At 42.2% G+C, this 19523-nt stretch overlaps 1 protein-coding gene across 1 annotated transcript; it reads right to left on the bottom strand.

The window, feature by feature from the left end:
- Window positions 1–7133: 7133 nt before the first annotated feature.
- LOC135567411 (zinc finger protein ZFP2-like) lies at window positions 7134–17819 on the bottom strand. Its single transcript, XM_065014810.1, has 4 exons — window positions 17278–17819; window positions 16815–16912; window positions 16502–16679; window positions 7134–9129 (listed from the first exon to the last, which is right to left on the bottom strand). The coding sequence occupies exons 1-4, from the start codon at window positions 17561–17563 to the stop codon at window positions 7943–7945; spliced, it is 1749 nt and encodes a 582-aa protein (XP_064870882.1). The 5' UTR covers window positions 17564–17819; the 3' UTR covers window positions 7134–7942.
- Window positions 17820–19523: the final 1704 nt, after the last annotated feature.

Below are 19523 nucleotides of genomic sequence, written 5' to 3'. Positions count from 1 at the left end.
TCCTCTTTCTTTCTCTTCTATCACTATAACAGCCTCCTCTTCCTCCTTTTTTCATTCTGAAATGTTCTTTCACAAATAACAGCATCTTCTCCCTTCACTATAACAGTCTCCTCTTCCTCCTTTTTCATTCTGAAATGTTCTTTCACTATAACAGCATCTTCTTCCTTCATTATAACAGTCTCTTCCTCCTTTTCATTCTGAAATGTTCTTTCACTATCTTCCTCCTTTTTCATTCTGTTCTTTCAAATGTTCTTTCACTATAACAGCATCTTCTTCCTTCACTATAACAGTCTCATCTTCCTCCTTTTTCATTCTAAAAGGTCCTTTCTCTTCTTTCACTGTAACCTCATCCTCTTCTTCAATGTTCAGCGCCAGAACGTCTTTCTCCAAACAGCAGACCTCCTCTTCTATAGCAGGGATGAGTAGTTTAATGAACTCATGGTCAGGGATGTTAGCTATAGTTAGTTAGCATTAGCGAATAGCCTAGGGCTAGGCTCAGCATAAATCTTGAACAAGTTTGCAAATTAGGTTACAGTTAACCAGTTAATACGTCAACAGAACTGTGTTTAAAACACTGAGATTAGATAATGTACATTAAGATGGTCTAAAGCGTCAATCTTTCACTTTTATGTTGGCTAGCAAGCTACCGACGTAGTCGAAAGAGTTGGCGCCTTGTTGTTCCTGAAGAAGCGTCCGTCCAGTCCATTATACGTCACGCAAGAAGAGACAACTGAACGACGCTCGTCGCCATCTGCTGGCTGGAGTGGGTAACGCAGTTTGGAAACAATAGTGACAACACTTTTTGTATTGGAAAGAACGTCATAATTATTTAATAATAAGCTGATACATTTTCTCTTCCAAATAATACGTTCCTGTACACAGACGTAGAAGCTCAATATGAAAATGTAGATGATTAATAAATACTTATATGAATAGGTAGTGTGTTGATATACATTTTCTCTGTTAATTTTTCACATTCTGTTTTATCTACATGTGACCATACTATTCCCTTAAAGACAAAATATTTAAGTTACTTTGCACGGGGTATGGTAGTAGGTGCCAGGTGCACCGGTTTGTGTCAAGAACTGCAACGCTGCTGGGTTTTTCAGCTGAACAATCTCGCGTCTTGTGACGGCCGGCCGCCCAACAACCTGCCCGCTTGACCCTATCCCCTCCTCTCTTATCCAGACCATTTCCGGAGACCTTCTCCCTTACCTCCTCGCTCATCAACTCATCCCTGACCGCTGGCTACGTCCCTTCCGTCTTCAAGAGAGCGAGAGTTGCACCCCTTCTGAAAAAACCTACACTCGATCCCTCCGATGTCAACAACTACAGACCAGTATCCCTTCTTTCTTTTCTCTCCAAAACTCTTGAACGTGCTGTCCTTGGCCAGCTCTCCCGCTATCTCTCTCAGAATGACCTTCTTGATCCAAATCAGTCAGGTTTCAAGACTAGTCATTCAACTGAGACTGCTCTTCTCTGTATCACGGAGGCGCTCCGCACTGCTAAAGCTAACTCTCTCTCCTCTGCTCTCATCCTTCTAGACCTATCGGCTGCCTTTGATACTGTGAACCATCAGATCCTCCTCTCCACCCTCTCCGAGTTGGGCATCTCCGGCGCGCCCACGCTTGGATTGAGTCCTACCTGACAGGTCGCTCCTACCAGGTGGCGTGGCGAGAATCCGTCTCCTCACCACGTGCTCTCACCACTGGTGTCCCCCAGGGCTCTGTTCTAGGCCCTCTCCTATTCTCGCTATACACCAAGTCACTTGGCTCTGTCATAACCTCACATGGTCTCTCCTCCTATCATTGCTATGCAGACGACACACAATTAATCTTCTCCTTTCCCCCTTCTGACGACCAGGTGGCGAATCGCATCTCTGCATGTCTGGCAGACATATCAGTGTGGATGACGGATCATCACCTCAAGCTGAACCTCGGCAAGACGGAGCTGCTCTTCCTCCCGGGAAGGACTGCCCGTTCCATGATCTCGCCATCACGGTTGACAACTCCATTGTGTCCTCCTCCCAGAGCGCTAAGAACCTTGGCGTGATCCTGGACAACACCCTGTCGTTCTGAAATAACATCAAGGCGGTGGCCCGTTCCTGTAGGTTCATGCTCTACAACATCCGCAGAGTACGACCCTGCCTCACACAGGAAGCGGCGCAGGTCCTAATCCAGGCACTTGTCATCTCCCGTCTGGATTACTGCAACTCGCTGTTGGCTGGGCACCCTGCCTGTGCCATTAAACCCCTACAACTCATCCAGAACGCCGCAGCCCGTCTGGTGTTCAACCTTCCCAAGTTCTCTCACGTCACCCCGCTCCTCCGCACTCTCCAATAATTTTGCACGCCCAATTTTTCAGTTTTTGATTTGTTAAAAAAGTTTGAAATATCCAATAAATGTCGTTCCACTTCATGATTGTGTCCCACTTGTTATTGATTCTTCACAAAAAAATACAGTTTTATATCTTTATGTTTGAAGCCTGAAATGTGGCAAAAGTTCGCAAAGTTCAAGGGGGCCGAATACTTTCGCAAGGCACTGTATATACAGGGGGTACCAGTACAGAGACAATGTACTGAGGTACAGATCAGGAGCAGGTGTTGAAATAAAATACATACAGCTTTATACAGTTTGATTTAATGAGGCTTAATGACCAAAAGGTCAATTCTATTTTTGTAAACATGAGACAAGTGTAAGAGCATATGCGTGTTCTCTCATGAACTTTAAGTAGCCTTTATTTGATGTGACATAATCCTTTTGAGACAGGATTGTGTCACCGATCTGGAGAAGTAGACCAACGCATTTCTGCAGCATTGAAGCTCCTAAAGAACACAGTGGCCGCCATCATTCTTAAATAGAAAGTTTGGAAGTTTGGAACCACCAAGACCTCCTAGTGCTGGCCACCCAGCCAAACTGAACAATTGGGGGAGAAGGGCCTTGGTCAGGGAGGTTACTGAGAACCCGATGGTCACTCTGACAGAGCTGAAGAGATGGGAGAACCTTCCAGAAGGACAACCATCTCTGCAGCACTCCCCCAATTTGGCCTTTTTGGTAGAGTGGCCAGACAGAAAGTCTGTTTGGAGTTTGCCAAAAGGCACCTAAAGGTCTCTCAGACCATGAGAAACAAGATTCTCTGATCTGATGAAACCAAGATTGAACTCTTTGGCCTGAATGCCAAGCGTCAGGTCTGGAGGAAACCTGGCATCATCCCTACAGTGAATCATGGTGGTGGCAATATCATGGTATTGGGATATTTTTCAGCGGCAGGGACTGGGAGACTAGTCAGGATCGAGGGAAAGATGTACGGAGCAAAGTACAGAGAGATAATTGGTGAAAACCTGCTCAAGAGCACTCAGGACCTCAGACTGAGGCAAAGGTTCACCTTCCAACAGCCCAACGACCCTAAGCACACAGTGAAGACAACATAGAAGTGGCTTTGGGACAAGTCTCTGAATGTCCTTGAGTGGCCCAGCCAGAGCCCGGATTTGAACCCGATCGAACAACTCTGAAGAAATCCTGAAAATAGCTGCGCAGCGACGCTCTCCATCCAACCTGACAGATCTTGAGAGGATCTGCAGAGAAGAATGGGAGAGGCTCCACAAATACAGGGGTGCCAAGATTGTAGTGTTATACCCAAGGCGGCTTGAGGCTATAATCACTGCCAAAAGTGCTTCAACAAAGCACCGAGTTAAGGTTCTGAATACTTATTTAAATGTGATATTTCAGTTGTAATATTTAAATGCATTTGCAAACATTTCTAAAATCCTGTTTTTGCTTCGTCATTATAGGGTGTTGTTGTGCAGATTCATGAGGAAAACCTCCCAATTGAATCAATTTTAGAATATTTGAGTAAATTCAGGAAGTAAACTGAAAATTCCAATTCTCTTCTATGGTTTTCAATGAGGAAAATGTGGAATTTGGTTTACTTTCTGAATTGACTGGAAATTAAATGGATTTGACTCCAACCCTGGTTTTACTACAAATCTGTCAACGTCATCATTTAGTCAATCGATGTTGTAATGCATAAAGCTCACAGATGTGATTGTTCTCATTCAGAGTAAATTATTCTAATTGAATAAAACAGAATTAAACAAAACAAAAGTATTATGCACCTGAATAACTTCAACAATCTGGTTGATTCTCTGCTCAACAACACTGACTGTGAATTAATCTGGTTGATTCTCTGCTCAACAACACTGATCGCGTCAAACTTTGCTGTGTGTCCAGGCTGTCACTTCTGTCATCAGCTACTAACACCAGTGCTGCACCTTTGTCCTTGTCCCTGGATGACGTCTTCCTGCTCCCTCTTCCATGGTGGGAACACTGCTGACTCAACATGGGCTTCCTGGTTATGAAAGAAAGTGTGATGGTCAATGGTAGCCACTCCCATTGTTTGAAGCAGTTGTAGTCTTTGTTGGCATGTATCCAGACCCCAGAATGGTAGTAGAAAGGAGCCTGTTCCCCACATTGCTTCCTCACAATCATTGGCTGCATCGACCACTCCCCCACCTGACCACAGGACCAGATTTGCTGTCTGATCTTCATTCCTACAGTCTTCATCACCATCCCTGGAGTCTCTTCACTGTCTGATCTTCATTCCTACAGCCTTCATCTCCGTCCCTGGAGTCTCTTCACTGTCTGATCTTCATTCCTACAGCCTTCATCACCGTCCCTGGAGTCTCTTCACTGTCTGATCTTCATTCCTAAAGCCTTCATCTCCGTCCCTGGAGTCTCTTCACTGTCTGATCTTCATTCCTACAGCCTTCATCACCATCCCTGGAGTCTCTTCACCGAGTAAGTAAAGATAGTTTAAGAAACCTCCCCATTCGACTTGTCTATTATCTTTGTTTAGAAATGTGTGTGTGTGACCTACTGATTTTCCCTACAATTTCTTTTAAGGATTTAGAAATATAGAAATGGTAGAACGAGGAATGTCAGAGTCTGGAATATAAATATATACAGTTGGTTTACAATGTATATGACGGTGTGTCTAGACATTATGGACCGTATATGAATATAAAAGGTGTGTACAGTAGTAGTTATATAGGATGAGCCTTGACTAGAATACAGGGTGGAGTACTGGGTGGTAGACGGCTAGTAACAGTGACTAAGTTCAGGGCAGGGTACTGGGCGGAGGCCGGCTAGAGGTGACTATTTAACAGTCTGATGACCTGGAGATAGACCACACATTAACCATACATTAAGTATTGTGGTGGCAGCATCATGTTATGGGTATGCTTGTCACCGACAGGGACTGGGGAGTTTATCAGGATCAAAAGAAATATGAAAGGAGCAAAGTGTAGACTTTGTATAGGCACTGTACAGCCTTAACTGTGGAGTGACCCCATAAAATGGCATATCAGCCAACTCAGTGACAACCACAGAACACAACTATGTATAGTTTACAAAAATATTAGCATCTTAGCTCTTATTGCAAGACTTTGAATGTGGTACATCACCTCCATAACCAACCTATTGTGTGTATTGAACATTAATTTTGAACAGCCTTACCTATAGAGTAGCACCACCACCCATCAGCCCATTCTCTTCTTGATGTCAGTTGCATTGTATTGTTGCTATAGGAGTTTATGATTAATAATCCTATTTACTTCAAGACACACTAAGATGTCACCATACTATTCCTTTAAAGCCCCTCTGTCAGATATAAATCATTAGACTGGGAAACCAACTGACATGGAAACAATGGAACAAATGTATCACTATCAGAGGGGTGTATTATGACATCAGATAGAACAACTCAGACATTCCAAATATCACTTGATTATCAGAGGGGTGTATTATGACATCATATAGAACTACTCAGACATTCCAAATCAGGCTTCATCCACATCATGAAGGTGGATATTGATCCAACCATTTCAAAAGTAATGACTGGGCTGACGGAAACAGGATATGCCTGAACAATTTTATAAAAGCCGACAAACTATATGTTAGTTCGTTTGACATGGTGGGGACTTTTTGTGTCAGTAAAAATGTATAAGCGAGAAATGGAGGTGGAAACTCCTTTATGAGCAAATATTTATAAAATAGCCATCACATCTTAGTTAACTTGGAGTTATGAAATGATATGTTGTGTGGTCCTCCCACTACGACTTGGGAACCCATGCAGTTTATTAGGCTACAGATGAAATAAGTTATGAACTTCACAGGGTGGTGAAAGTGCACGTGATGAGCTTGATGCTCCTTTCCAATACATTTTGATGGTCTTATTCTGGTGACATGATGATCGATGCTTGGCTGCCATTTGACAAATAAAATAATATCGCTCTCATCCATAATAATCTCATCATGTAGGTAGCCTACCAACACTGTATCTGTGAGCTGCTGGCTACAGTGCACGGGACAAGAGAACTTTTGCTATATAATGCAACAGTTTTGTTAAACCATCAGAGTTGAAAATGCGATGGAAACCATTGGGAATTTAACAGCAAAAGTTATTTATTTGTCACGCAAAGCCTTTAATCCGCAATAAATCTGTTTGATAGAAACATTTCTGGTGGGAAAATGTATATATTGTTTTATGCAGATTTTTGAATATTCACATGAAAATCTGTCTCAAATTACATGGAAACTTAGCTACTAAGGTGGATATCGATCCAACACCTGCTGCTTATTCAAACCAGCCCACTGGGCACAGAAGTCAGTTCAACATCTAGTTTCTATTTACATTTCTTTGAGTCCTCAACTAAAGTGAATTCAACACGAAATTAACACAAAATGTCACCTGTCATTGGATTTAGGTTGCTGGTTGGGTGAAACACAAAATGTTACCTGTCATTGGATATCGGTTGCAAGTTGGGTGAAACACAAAATGTTACTAGTCATTGGATTTAGGTTGCAAGTTGGGTGAAACACAAAATGTTACTAGTCATTGGATTTAGGTTGCAAGTTGGGTGAAACACAAAATGTTACCAGTCATTGGATATCGGTTGCTGGTTGGGTGAAACACAAAATGTTACCTGTGGAAACAATGTTTATTCAATCAGTGGGAGGCTTGTAAATTCCCCCAGGAAAGTGGAACGAGGAACTCTTCTTTGAGACAATGATAAACAGCAATCCTTGGGAGAGTTGTGGTGGATATTATAAAATAAGGATCTGCTGGAGTCCAAGTCAAACCAAGATTCTTTATTTCTGAGCTCAGAGAGAATAACAGAGTTACACAGCGCAGTGTAGACAGTCTGAATTCCTGAAGCATTGAGTGATTAGCACATATCTTTATAGTTTCCTGTTCCTGGGCGGGACTTTATTCATACAAGGACACAGGTGCAAATTGGTTTGCAACACAGGATGATAGTCCCAAAAACAGGAGCTTATAATAGGACAGTTTCACAAGGTTAGTCACATACTCAGTTATGTGGACACACAAACAATTAACATTTTCCATTACAGAGTCTGAACATTTTCATGTCATTAAATCATCAGTGGGCTACAATGCAAATGTCAACAATGGAACTAATGCATCACATCCAAATATCACTTGATTATCTGTAGTGCTGGAGGAATGACACACCCAGATAAACACACAAAGAGTTTTAAAAAAGGACAGTTTAAAAGAAGGAACCTGATCTTCTTTATATTCAAACTGACAGACTCCATATTCAATTCATGTTTTCTAATAAAAACAAACAAATATATGTTTGAGTATACCCTGTACCATTTAATTTCATATGGTAAAGACAGGTAAACACATTGTCAGTCAACAATATAAGACAACGGGAGCACTGTGTATGTTCTCTGATGAATTTTAAGTCAATGTGATTTGAAATATCAACATACACGCTAAGAGAAGTAATTTCTCTCTCCTGTGTGGATTCTCTAATGACGTTTAAATGACTGTTATGAGTAATATGTTTTCCCACAGTCTGAGCTTTTCCAAGCCTTCTCCTCTGTGTGCAGTCTATTGTGTTCTTTCAGGCTTCCTAAATGGGCAAATGGTTTGCACCCTGGGAGGAGTGGTAAGGCTTCTCTCCTGTGTGTATTCTCTCATGTCGTTTCAGCATCCCCGACCGGGTGAAACACTTTCCACATTGGGAGCAGTGGTAAGGCTTCTCTCCTGTGTGTATTCTCTCATGTAGTTTCAGGTCCCCCAAACGGACGAAACACTTTCCACATTGGGAGCAGTGGTAAGGCTTCTCTCCTGTGTGTATTTTCTCGTGTTGTTTCAGGTGTCCTCTCAGGGTGAAAAACTTTCCACATTGGGAGCAGTGGTACGGCTTCTCTCCTGTGTGTATTCTCTCATGTTCTTTCAGCATCCCCGAATGGTTGAAACACTTTCCACATTGGGAGCAGTGGTAAGGCTTCTCTCCTGTGTGTATTCTCTCATGCCGTTTCAGCACCTCCGAACTGACGAAACACTTTCCACATTGGGAGCAGTGGTAAGGTTTCTCTCCTGTGTGTATTCTCTCATGCCGTTTCAGCTTCCCTGAATGGTTGAAACACTTTCCACACTGGGAGCAGTGGTAAGGCTTCTCTCCTGTGTGTATTTTCTCGTGTTGTTTCAGGGGTCCTCTCAGGGCGAAAAACTTTCCACATTGAGAGCAGTGGTACGGCTTCTCTCCTGTGTGTATTCTCTCATGTTCTTTCAGCATCCCCGACCGGGCGAAACACTTTCCACATTGGGAGCAGTGGTAAGGCTTCTCTCCTGTGTGTATTCTCTCATGTTGTTTCAACACCCCCGAACTGGCGAAACACTTTCCACATTGGGAGCAGTGGTAAGGCTTCTCTCCTGTGTGTATTCTCTCATGTTGTTTCAACACCCCCGAACTGGCGAAACACTTTCCACATTGGGAGCAGTGGTAAGGCTTCTCTCCTGTGTGTATTCTCTCATGCCGTTTCAGCTTCCCTGAATGGTTGAAACACTTTCCACACTGGGAGCAGTGGTAAGGTTTCTCTCCTGTGTGTATTCTCTCATGTTGTTTCAGGTCCCCCAAACGGACGAAACACTTTCCACACTGGGAGCAGTGGTAAGGCTTCTCCCCTGTGTGTATTCTCTCATGAGCTTTCAGTTGTGCTTTCTGGTTACAACTCTTTCCACAGTGGGAGCACTGGTGTCGTCTTGCTGGTTTGGACGTCCCTGGCTCTGGTTCCTCTGAGTCTGGTCTTTCTCCTGCCAAAGATAGTGTTATTTTTAAATAGAGACCCGAATGAAACCACATGATAAAACAACCTCCGAGGGTAAATCCTAAATCAGATCTCTCAATAACCTGAGGCCAGTTTTAACAATCTTAGTGTGATTTTAAAACAAATGTAGAGCTTCCTGGTAATTACTGCTATGTTTACATTACTTATTTTATTCATCCTGTTTTACAAGTCAGAACACAAAAACCTAGACAGTTCTAGGACACTGAAGACACAGACGTCGCTGGATTCCAATTGAACAGGTGGTTCTAAATATATAGCATTCATAGCTGTATGATACAGAATGTGACCTACACACTTCCTTAAACATAAAATAACTAAAGAAGTAATTTTGTGTGGAAGTCAAACTTGTTTTTACGTCGCAGATACAAAGCACATCAGTAACATCTCCCCGTTGTTGAAAGGGTTCGACACATTGCTGTTTAATTGGACCAATTTCTTATTTAGACATTCACAGATTTTCAACATTTTGATTATCGCTGAGGTCATATTTTGGGTAAAGTAAAAAATAAGGTGAAATATTTGGGTAAATGTTCCTAAAACTGATAGTAACTACAATAAACAAAAATATAAACGCAACATGTAAAGTGTTGGATGTTTCATGAGCTGAAAAAAAAGATTGCAGAATTTTTTACATCCCTGTTAGTCAACATTTATTCTTTGCCAAGATAATCCATCCACCTGACAGGTGTGGCATATCAAGAAGCTGATTGAACAGCGTGATTGTTACACAGGTGCACCCTGTGCTGGGGGTAATAAAAGGCTACTCGAAAATGTGCAGTTTGGTTACACAACAATGCCACAGATCTCTGAGGGAGCGGGCAATTGGCATGCTGACTGCAGGAATGTCCACTGGAGCTGTTGTCAGGGAATTGAATGTACAGTACCAGTCAAAAGTTTGGACTCACCTACTCATTCAATGGTTTTTCTTTATTTTTACTATTTTCTACATAGTAAAATAATGGAGAAGACATCAAAATTATTAAAAAACACATGGAATCATGTAGTAACCACAAGTGTTAAAATAAAATATATATTTTATTCTTCAAAAGTTGCCACCCTTGCTTTCTCTCAACCAGCTTCACCTGGAATCCTTTTCCAACAGTCTTGTGTAGGAGTTCCCATATATGCTGAGAACTTGTAAGCTGCTTTTCCTTCACTCTGCGATCCAACTAATCCCAAACCATCTCGATTTGGGTGAGGTCGAGGCCAGGTCATCTGATGCAGCACTCCATCTTGGTCAAATAGCTCTTACACAGCCTGGAGGTGTGTTGGGTCATTGTCCTGTTGAAAAACAAATGACAGTGGGACTAAGCCCAAACCAGATGGGATGGCATATCGCTGCAGAATGGTGTGGTAGTGATGCTGGTTAAGTGTGACTTGAATAAATAAATCACTGACATTGTCAATAGCAAAGCACCCGCACACCATCACATCTCCTCCTCCATGCTTCACGGTGGGAACCACACTTGCGGAGATAATCTGTTCATCTACTCCTCGTCTCACAAAGACATGACACTCGGAACCAAATACTCAAATTTGGACTCATCAGAGGACAGATATCCACCGGTCTAATGTCCATTGCTCATGTTTCTTCGCCCAAGCAAGTCTCTTCAAAATCAAATCAAATCAAATCAAACACATACACATGGTTAGCAGATGTTAATGCAAGTGTAGCGAAATGCTTGTGCTTCTAGTTCCGACAATGCAGTGATAACCAACAAGTAATCTAACTAACAATTCTAAAACTACTGTCTTATACACAGTGTAAGGGGATAAAGAATATGTACATAAGGATATATGAGTGAGTGATGGTACAGAGCAGCATACAGTAGATGGTATCGAGTACAGTATATACATATGAGATGAGTATGTAGACAAAGTAAACAAAGTGGCATAGTTAAAGTGGCTAGTGATACATGTATTACATAAGGATGCAGTCGATGATGTAGAGTACAGTATATACGTATGCATATGAGATGAATAATGTAGGGTAAGTAACATTATATAAGGTAGCATTGTTTAAAGTGGCTAGTGATATATTTACATCATTTCCCATCAATTCCCATTATTAAAGTGGCTGGAGTTGGGTCAGTGTCAATGACAGTGTGTTGGCAGCAGCCACTCAATGGTGGCTGTTTAACAGTCTGATAGCCTTGAGATAGAAGCTTTGATGCACCTGTACTGACCTCGCCTTCTGGATGATAGCGGGGTGAACAGGCAGTGGTTTGGGTGGTTGATGTCCTTGATGATCTTTATGGCCTTCCTGTAACATCGGGTGGTGTAATGTCCTGGAGGGCAGGTAGTTTCCCCCATGCGTTTTTAAAACCTCACTACCCTCTGGAGAGCCTTACGGTTGAGGGCGGAGCAGTTGCCGTGTTCAGGCGGTGATACAGCCCGCCAGGATGCTCTCGATTGTGCATCTGTAGAAGTTTGTGAGTGCTTTTGGTGACAAGCCGAATTTCTTCAGCCTCCTGAGGTTGAAGAGGCACTGCTGCGCCTTCTTCTCGCTGTCAGTGTGAGTGGACCAATTCAGTTTGTCTGTGATGTGTATGCCGAGGAACTTAAAACTTGCTACCCTCTCCACTACTGTTCCATCGATGTGGATAGGGGGTGTTCCCTCTGCTGTTTCCTGAAGTCCACAATCATCTCCTTAGTTTTGTTGACGTTGAGTGTGAGGTTATTTTCCTGACACCACACTCCGAGGGCCCTCACCTCCTCCCTGTAGGCCGTCTAACAGTTGTTGGTAATCAAGCCTACCACTGTTGTGTCGTCCGCAAACTTGATGATTGAGTTGGAGGCGTGCGTGGCCACGCAGTCTGGGTGAACAGGGAGTACAGGAGAGGGCTCAGAACGCACCCTTGTGGGGCCCCCGTGTTGAGGATCAGCGGGGAGGAGATGTTGTTGCCCCCCTACCCTCACCACCTGGGGGCGGCCCGTCAGGAAGTCCAGTACCCAGTTGCACAGGGCGGGGTCGAGACCCAGGGTCTCGAGCTTGATGACGAGCTTGGAGGGTACTATGGTGTTGAATGCCGAGCTGTAGTCGATGAACAGCATTCTCACATAGGTATTCCTCTTGTCCAGATGGGTTAGGGCAGTGTGCAGTGTGGTTGAGATTGCATCGTCTGTGGACCTATTTGGTAATAAGCAAATTGGAGTGGGTCTAGGGTGTCAGGTAGGGTGGAGGTGATATGGTCCTTGACTAGTCTCTCAAAGCACTTCATGATGACGGAAGTGAGTGCTACAATAGTCGTTTAGCTCAGTTACCTTAGCTTTCTTGGGAACAGGAACAATGGTGGCCCTCTTGAAGCATGTGGGAACAGCAGACTGGTATAGGGATTGATTGAATATGTCCGTAAACACACCGGCCAGCTGGTCTGCGCATGCTCTGAGGGCGCGGCTGGGGATGCTGTCTGGGCCTGCAGCCTTGCGAGGGTTAACACGTTTAAATGTCTTACTCACCTCGGCTGCAGTGAAGGAGAGACCGCATGTTTTCGTTGCAGGCCGTGTCAGTGGCACTGTATTGTCCTCAAAGCTTATTGGTGTCCTTTAGTAGTGGTTTCCTTGCAGCAATTCGACCATGAAGGCCTGATTCACGCAGTCTCCTCTGAACCGATGATGTTGAGATGCGTCTGTTGCTTGAACTTTGTGAAGCATTTATTTGGGCTGCAATTTCTAAGGCTGGTAACTCTAATGAACTTATGCATCAGAAGTAACTCTGGGTCTTCCATTCTTGTGGTGGTCCTTAAAGTAATGATGGACTGTTGCTTCTCTTTGCTTATTTGAGCTGTTCTTGACATAATATGGGCTTTGTCTTTTACCTAATAGGGCTATCTTCTGTATACCCCCCTACCTTGTCACAACACAACTGATTGGCTGAAACACATTAAAACCTGTTATGGCACATTAACCTTTGAAACTTGGGGGCACTATTTTCATTTTTGGAAAAATAACGTTCAAACGGGCTATTTCTCAGGACCAGGTGCTAGAATATGCATATAATTGACAGCTTAGGATAGAAAACACAAAAGTTTCCAACACTGTAAAAATATTGTCTGTGAATAAAAACACATTAAAACCTGCTAGCGGAACGTTGACAACATCCTGTGAAATTGCAGAGTGCAAATTTTTTATTTATTTATTAGAAATAATTAACTTTCATACATTCACAAGGGCAAAGCTTAACTTCTTGTTAATCTAGCCACCGTGTCTGATTTCAAAAAGGCTTTACGGCAAAAGCAAACTATGCGATTATCTGAGGACAGCACCCCATCAAACAAACACATGACAATCATATTTCAACCCGCCAGGCGCGACACAAACCTCAGAAATAATGATATAATTCGTACCTTACCTTTGAAGAGCTTCTTCTTTTGGCACTCCAATATGTCCCATAAACATCACAAATGGTCCTTTTGTTCGATTAATTCCGTCGTTATATCTCCAAAATGTCCATTTATTTGGCGCGTTTGATTTAAAAAAAAACACTGGTTCCATCTCGCCCAGCATGACTACAAAATATCTAATACGATACCTGTAAATGCTGTCCAAACATTTGAAACAACTTTCCTAATCCAACTTTAGGTATTTTAAAACGTAAATAATCGAGAAAATTTAAGATGGGATAAACTGTGTTCAATACCGGATAAAAACAACGTGAAGCTCGTGACCTGGAGCGCGCATCAAAACATTAGAGAGCACTAGGCTGGACCCTCGTTCTGAATAGCCGAACTTCTTCATTTCTCTAAAGAAAAACATCAACCAATTTCTAAAGACTGTTGACATCTAGTGGAAGCAATAGGAACTGCAACCAAGTGCCACAGAAAAGTGCCACACAAAACCATTTGAAAACAGAGTCACCTCAACAACAAAAAATTCCTCCTGGATGGTTTGTCCTCGGGGTTTCACCTGCCAAATAAGTTATGATATACGCACAGACATTATTTTAACAGTTTTAGAAACTTTAGAGTGTTTTCTATCCAAACCTACCAATTATATGCATATCCTAGCTTCTGGGCAGGTAGCAGGTAGTTTACTTTTGGGAACGCTTTTCATCAGGACGTGAAAATACTGCCCCCTATCCCAAACAGGATTTATAAGGAAAGAAATTCCACAACTTAACTTCTAAAAAGGCACACATGTTAATTGAAATTAATTCCCTGTGATTACCTCATGATGCTACAGTCCTCCTTTAAGACTCCATAATGTTTCATCATGAGATGCTACAGTCCTCCTTTAAGACTCTATAATGCTTCATCATTAGATGCTACAGTCCTCCTTCAAGTCTCCACCATGTTTAGAATGTGTCTGGAAGCATTACTCTATCTATTCTACTCTCATCCTTTCGGATTTAATCATATTTAATAATAATAATAACAATGTTATAATAGGTAATAACTAACTTTAATAACTAGGGTTAATACCTGCCTGGCGCACCAACAAAATCTTCATATTTACCCCCCTCTAACAATACCGCTACAGAATTAGCGTAGTAGGCCATGTAACTTAAGGTGATCAGAAATATTTAGGACTAACATTCCTTGCCACCCATTCTCAAACTAACTGCAGCTCTATGTTAAATGTTGCAGTCATTTCAGTCGCTGTAGTAGCTGACGTGTACAGTGTTGAGTCATCCGCATACATAGACACACTGGCTTTACTTAAATGTCACTGGCATGTTGTTGGTAAAGATTGAAAAAATAAGGTGCCAAACAGCTGCCCTGGGGAATTCCTGATTCAAACTTGATTTTGTTGTACAGGCTTCCATTAAAGAACACTGTGTTCTGTTAGACAGGTGTTGGGGAATAATCAGAATTGGTTGGTAACATAGGTAAGATGTTTTATATTCATCATATGTTTGTAAGTTACTTCTCATCAGAATGTTATTTTTGTATAATACTGTGGCGGGGTTGCAGTATCTGTTCTATGTCAAGACTAAGTTGTTTGGGCCGGAGAGAGAGGAGAGGTCAAGCGTGTATCTCTTGGCTCCACAATGTCTGTGTGCCAGTCAGTGTGTCTCTGTGATCTTGTCAAGATAGGATGGATTTGATATATGCCTGGAGGATTGGTTTATGGTTCTGAGTTTGAGAAAAGAACATGTTTTAGGAGACAAAGCTGAACGATGAATTATGCCGATAATGCTGTGTTATCCTATGCTGTCTCACTAGGGAACACACTTTCTAGTGGGCTTAAATTGAAGATAATGCGAATAGAACTGGCAATATCGGCCGCTATTATCCTCAATCATTTTCCATCCACGTTGTCAGACACCATGCCAGCATGTCATTGTTGATTTTTTTACCCAAAATTTAATTGAAGGTGTTCCAAAGCTTTTTACAATCATTCTTCATGTCATTTATCTTTGTTTCATAGTGTAGTTTCTTCTTTTTATTCAGTTTAGTCACATGATTTCTCAATTTGCAATAGGTTTGCCAATCAGTTATTCAGCCAGACCTATATGCCATCTCTTTTGCCTCCCTCTTCATCATACCATTTTTAAATTCCTCATCAATCCACGTGGATTTAACAGTTTTTACAGTCATTTTCTTAATGGGTGCATGCTTATTAGTAACTGGGATAAGCAGTTTCAAATGTGTCAAGGGCAGCGTCTGGTTGCTCATCATTACACACCAAGGGCCAACAAATATTATTTACATCAATAACATAGGAATCACTACAAAAAAATGTATGACCTCTTATACACAATATTAGTCCCAGCCTTTGGAACGGTGGTTTTCCTAGACATGGCTACTATATTGTGATCACTACATCTGATGGATCTGGATGCTGCTTTAAAACCCATTTCTGCAGCATTAGTAAAGATATGATCAAACCATGTTGATGATTTCATTCCTCTACTGTTTGTCACTACCCTGGTAGGTTGATTGATAACCTGAACAAGGTTGCCGGCACTGGTTACAGTTTGAAGCTTTTGCTTGAGTGGGCAGCCTGATCACAGTTTTCCTCCAGTATTAGTTAATGAATTACCAAAAATCTTGAGTTTAGTTTGCCTGTTCTACAGTCTTGTAAAGATAGGGGCGTTGACTGGGACAGGCAATGTAACATCCATAATGTTTTAAGGAAAAGTTTTTGTAAAACAAGCATCTTACATCGGATCATTGAAACTTTCTCTCCAAAGCTGACTTTCATCAAGGTTTTATATGGTCAATTGCTTTCTCTCTTTTCATTGGCAGAATCCTTTTTCAGTGTTATGATATTCATAACATCCATATACACCAGTCTATCTTCCTGTCAACTAACAGAACTCTGCTGGTTGTCCTGATAACAGATACCAGTGGGCAGATCTATTGTATTTGTTCCAACTAAACTACAGCACTTACTTTGGTGCGTCAAATCTGATCCTTTCTTCTCTTCTCCTCCTCCCACAGTTCCACTCAGCCCCGTTGTTTTCCTGCAGTCCACCAGCAGCACAGACAACCTCTTCATACCCAGCAGTAAGGTGCTACCGGGAGAGGCACGATACAGGGACTCCGGGAGGGAGGAAGGGCTAGCGTTGTCCTGGTAACCATAAAGATGGGACACAGACACATATCATTATGGATGCTGATGTCACTGTTGTCATGAAGTGCTCTACAGAAACCCAGCCCAGACCCAGAGAGAGAAAGCTGTATGCAAGACCAGACCAAGCTGTACCATCTGGTGTTCTGATCTGGAGAGACTCTCCTCTGCCTCGTCATCATCAGGATGTTGTTGAAGCTCCCCAGAGGATCCACAATAGTCATGTCTCTCTCCTGTGTTAATGAGAACATCAAAATGAGTCGTAAACTTATAACCGTCTAATAAAATCATAGGATCTTACAAGAGGCATGAATATGTCCCTTTGATATTTTAAGTAGAGATTATGCTTCAGTATTGAATTTTAAAAGCCTGTTATATTAGATGAGGGGAACTTTAATATAGACCACATGGAGAATTCAATACATCTAATTGAAAAGTCCCTAAAATATATGAACCAATTGCAGATCGACCCTTTAACAATTTATATAGAACTGAACAACATATTCAAGTGTAGAACTTCAGTACAATGCCACTTTAAAAGCACACATTAGTTCAACAACTGCATGGTTTGTGCCCCTGTTTTTAGGACAGTACTCACTGGTGTTAATCTGATATTCTGTCTCCTCCTCTTTCACTCCCAAAACGTCTTCCTCCTTCACCTTTACTGAGATAGAACCTTTTAGAGAGGAAGAGGATGCTTTCTCTTCTTTCCCTATAACAGCCTCCTCTTCCTCCTTTTTCATTCTGAAAGGTTCTTTCTCTCCTTTCACTGTAATATCCTCCTCCTCTTCGTCTTTCACGACAATGTCCAGCGGCAGAGCTTCTTTCTCAGGACAGCAGACATCCTCTTCTTTAGCAGGGGATGAGTAGTTTAGTGAGCTCATGGTCAGGGATGTTAGCTAGCTAGTTAGCATTAGCGAATAGCCTCGTGCTAGGCTCAGTATCAATCTTTAACACATTTGCAACTTGAACAAGCAAATTAGGTTCAAGTTAACGTCAACTGAAATATGTTTTATACACTGCGATTAGCTAATGTACATTAACATGGCCTAAAACGTCATACTTTCAGTTTTACCTTGTCCAGCAAGCTACCGAGGTGGCTGAAATAGTATCCGTGTTGTTGTTCCTGAAGAAGCGTCCCGTCCAGTCCATTATACCTCACACAAGAAGCATCACCTGAAAGAGGCTCGTCGCCATCTGCTGACTGGAGTGGGTAACGCAGTTTGGAAACAATAGTTACTACACTTTTTGTATTGGAAAGAACGTCATAATTATTTAACAATAAGCTGATATATTTTCTCTTACGTCTTACAACTACTACTGTCCTGTACACAGACGTAAAAGCGTAATATGAATATGTAGATGATGCATAAATACTTCTATGAATAGATAGTGTGTTTATACACATTTTCTCTGTTCATTTTTCACAATCGTTTTTGTCTAGATGTGACCATACTCTTCCCTTAAAGCCATGCTCTATAAGATACAAATCACCCTGTAAACAACAGAGCAAATGCATCACATGGAAATAGCACTTGAATATCTGTCCTGCTATACACTGAGTATACAAAACATTAAGAACACCTGCTCCTTCCATGACATAGACTGACCAGGTGAATCCAGGTGAAAGCTATGATCCCTTACTGATGTCACTAGTTAAATCCACTTCAATCCGTGTAGATGAAGGGAGGAGGCCGGTTAAAGAAGGATTGTTAAGCCTTGAGACAAATGAGACATGGATTGTGTCTGAGTACCATTCAGAGGGTGAATTGGGAAGACTAAATATTTAAGTGCCTTTGAACGGGGTATGGTAGTAGGTTCCAGGCGCACCGATTTGTGATTTGTTTTTCAAACTCAACAGTTTCCCATGTGTACCAAGAATGGTCCACCACCGTAACAGTGGAGGTCAGTGCTGTTTAAGATGAGGGAGGACCATTTTGTTTTTCATGGGCATGTCCTTATTTCTACTACAGCATGTTGGATGACTGTCATTCATATTCCATTCACCCTGTTCAACGTAACAGCGATAGGTCTAGGATACTACATTATACTCACATTTTCCCTATACCCATCATGAGGTAGCTACAACCTAGTCTATGAATGAAAGTTTACAATGTAGGTGCACACAGGTTGAGAGAAAATTTTAAGGTGACAGACAGTGACACATTCAATATCACTCTCACCTACTGATCTAGAATGTAATCATTAGTCCAGCAGTTGCAAACGAGAGTTGTTTAAAAACAAATTCAGGTATGTTTATCCCCGTTTTGTTCCAGGGAAGAAATGTTTTTCAACAGAATCGTCGGAATGAATACACCCCTGATCATGTGTAAACACAGTTCACTTTCATTACAGCCACGTTGTATTCCTTCTCTCCTCCTCTCACCTTTTCCCTTCGCTTCTGGACTTCAATGCACAACACATCAGCTGTATGTGACCAGGTGAAAAAAAACGTTTCCAAAACCTCGTAGGTTTGTATTGAAGTCAAATTACTCAGAGGAGAAACGGAAACTCGCTGTTCAGGCTACAACATGGTGCTACCCTACAGAATGCTGCTGTGGCTACTGTAGACCTTCATGTTTTCATCAATTATTTGGTGACGTGATTATTTTTAATATAGTTTATAGCCTCCCCTTCCTCCTCTGAGGAGCCTCCCCTTCCTCCTCTCAGCCTCCCCTTCCTCCTCCCCCCTCCTCCTCTCAGGAGCTTCCCCTTCCTCCTCTGAGGAGCCTCCCCTTTCTCCTCTGAGGAGCATCCCCTTCCTCCTCTCAGGAGCCTCCCCTTCCTCCTCTGAGGAGCCTCCACTGCACCCAAAGGAAGCATTGGAGTCAACATGGGCCAGCA

The sequence above is a fragment of the Oncorhynchus nerka genome, unplaced genomic scaffold (assembly GCF_034236695.1).
Source record: "Oncorhynchus nerka isolate Pitt River unplaced genomic scaffold, Oner_Uvic_2.0 unplaced_scaffold_2084, whole genome shotgun sequence".
Taxonomy (NCBI): domain Eukaryota; kingdom Metazoa; phylum Chordata; class Actinopteri; order Salmoniformes; family Salmonidae; genus Oncorhynchus; species Oncorhynchus nerka.
This window is presented reverse-complemented; position numbering and strand designations above follow the sequence as displayed.

Coding starts and splice junctions, on each gene's coding strand:
- LOC135567411 (XM_065014810.1), bottom strand. CDS start 17,563: ATGAGCTCACTAAACTACTCATCCCCTGCTAAAGAAGAGGATGTCTGC. Junction 16,680..16,814: donor CCAGATCAGAACACCAGATG/GTACAGCTTGGT, acceptor TATGGTTACCAG/GACAACGCTAGCCCTTCCTC. Junction 9,130..16,501: donor ATCAGATTTGACGCACCAAA/GTAAGTGCTGTA, acceptor TATCTTTGGCAG/GAGAAAGACCAGACTCAGAG.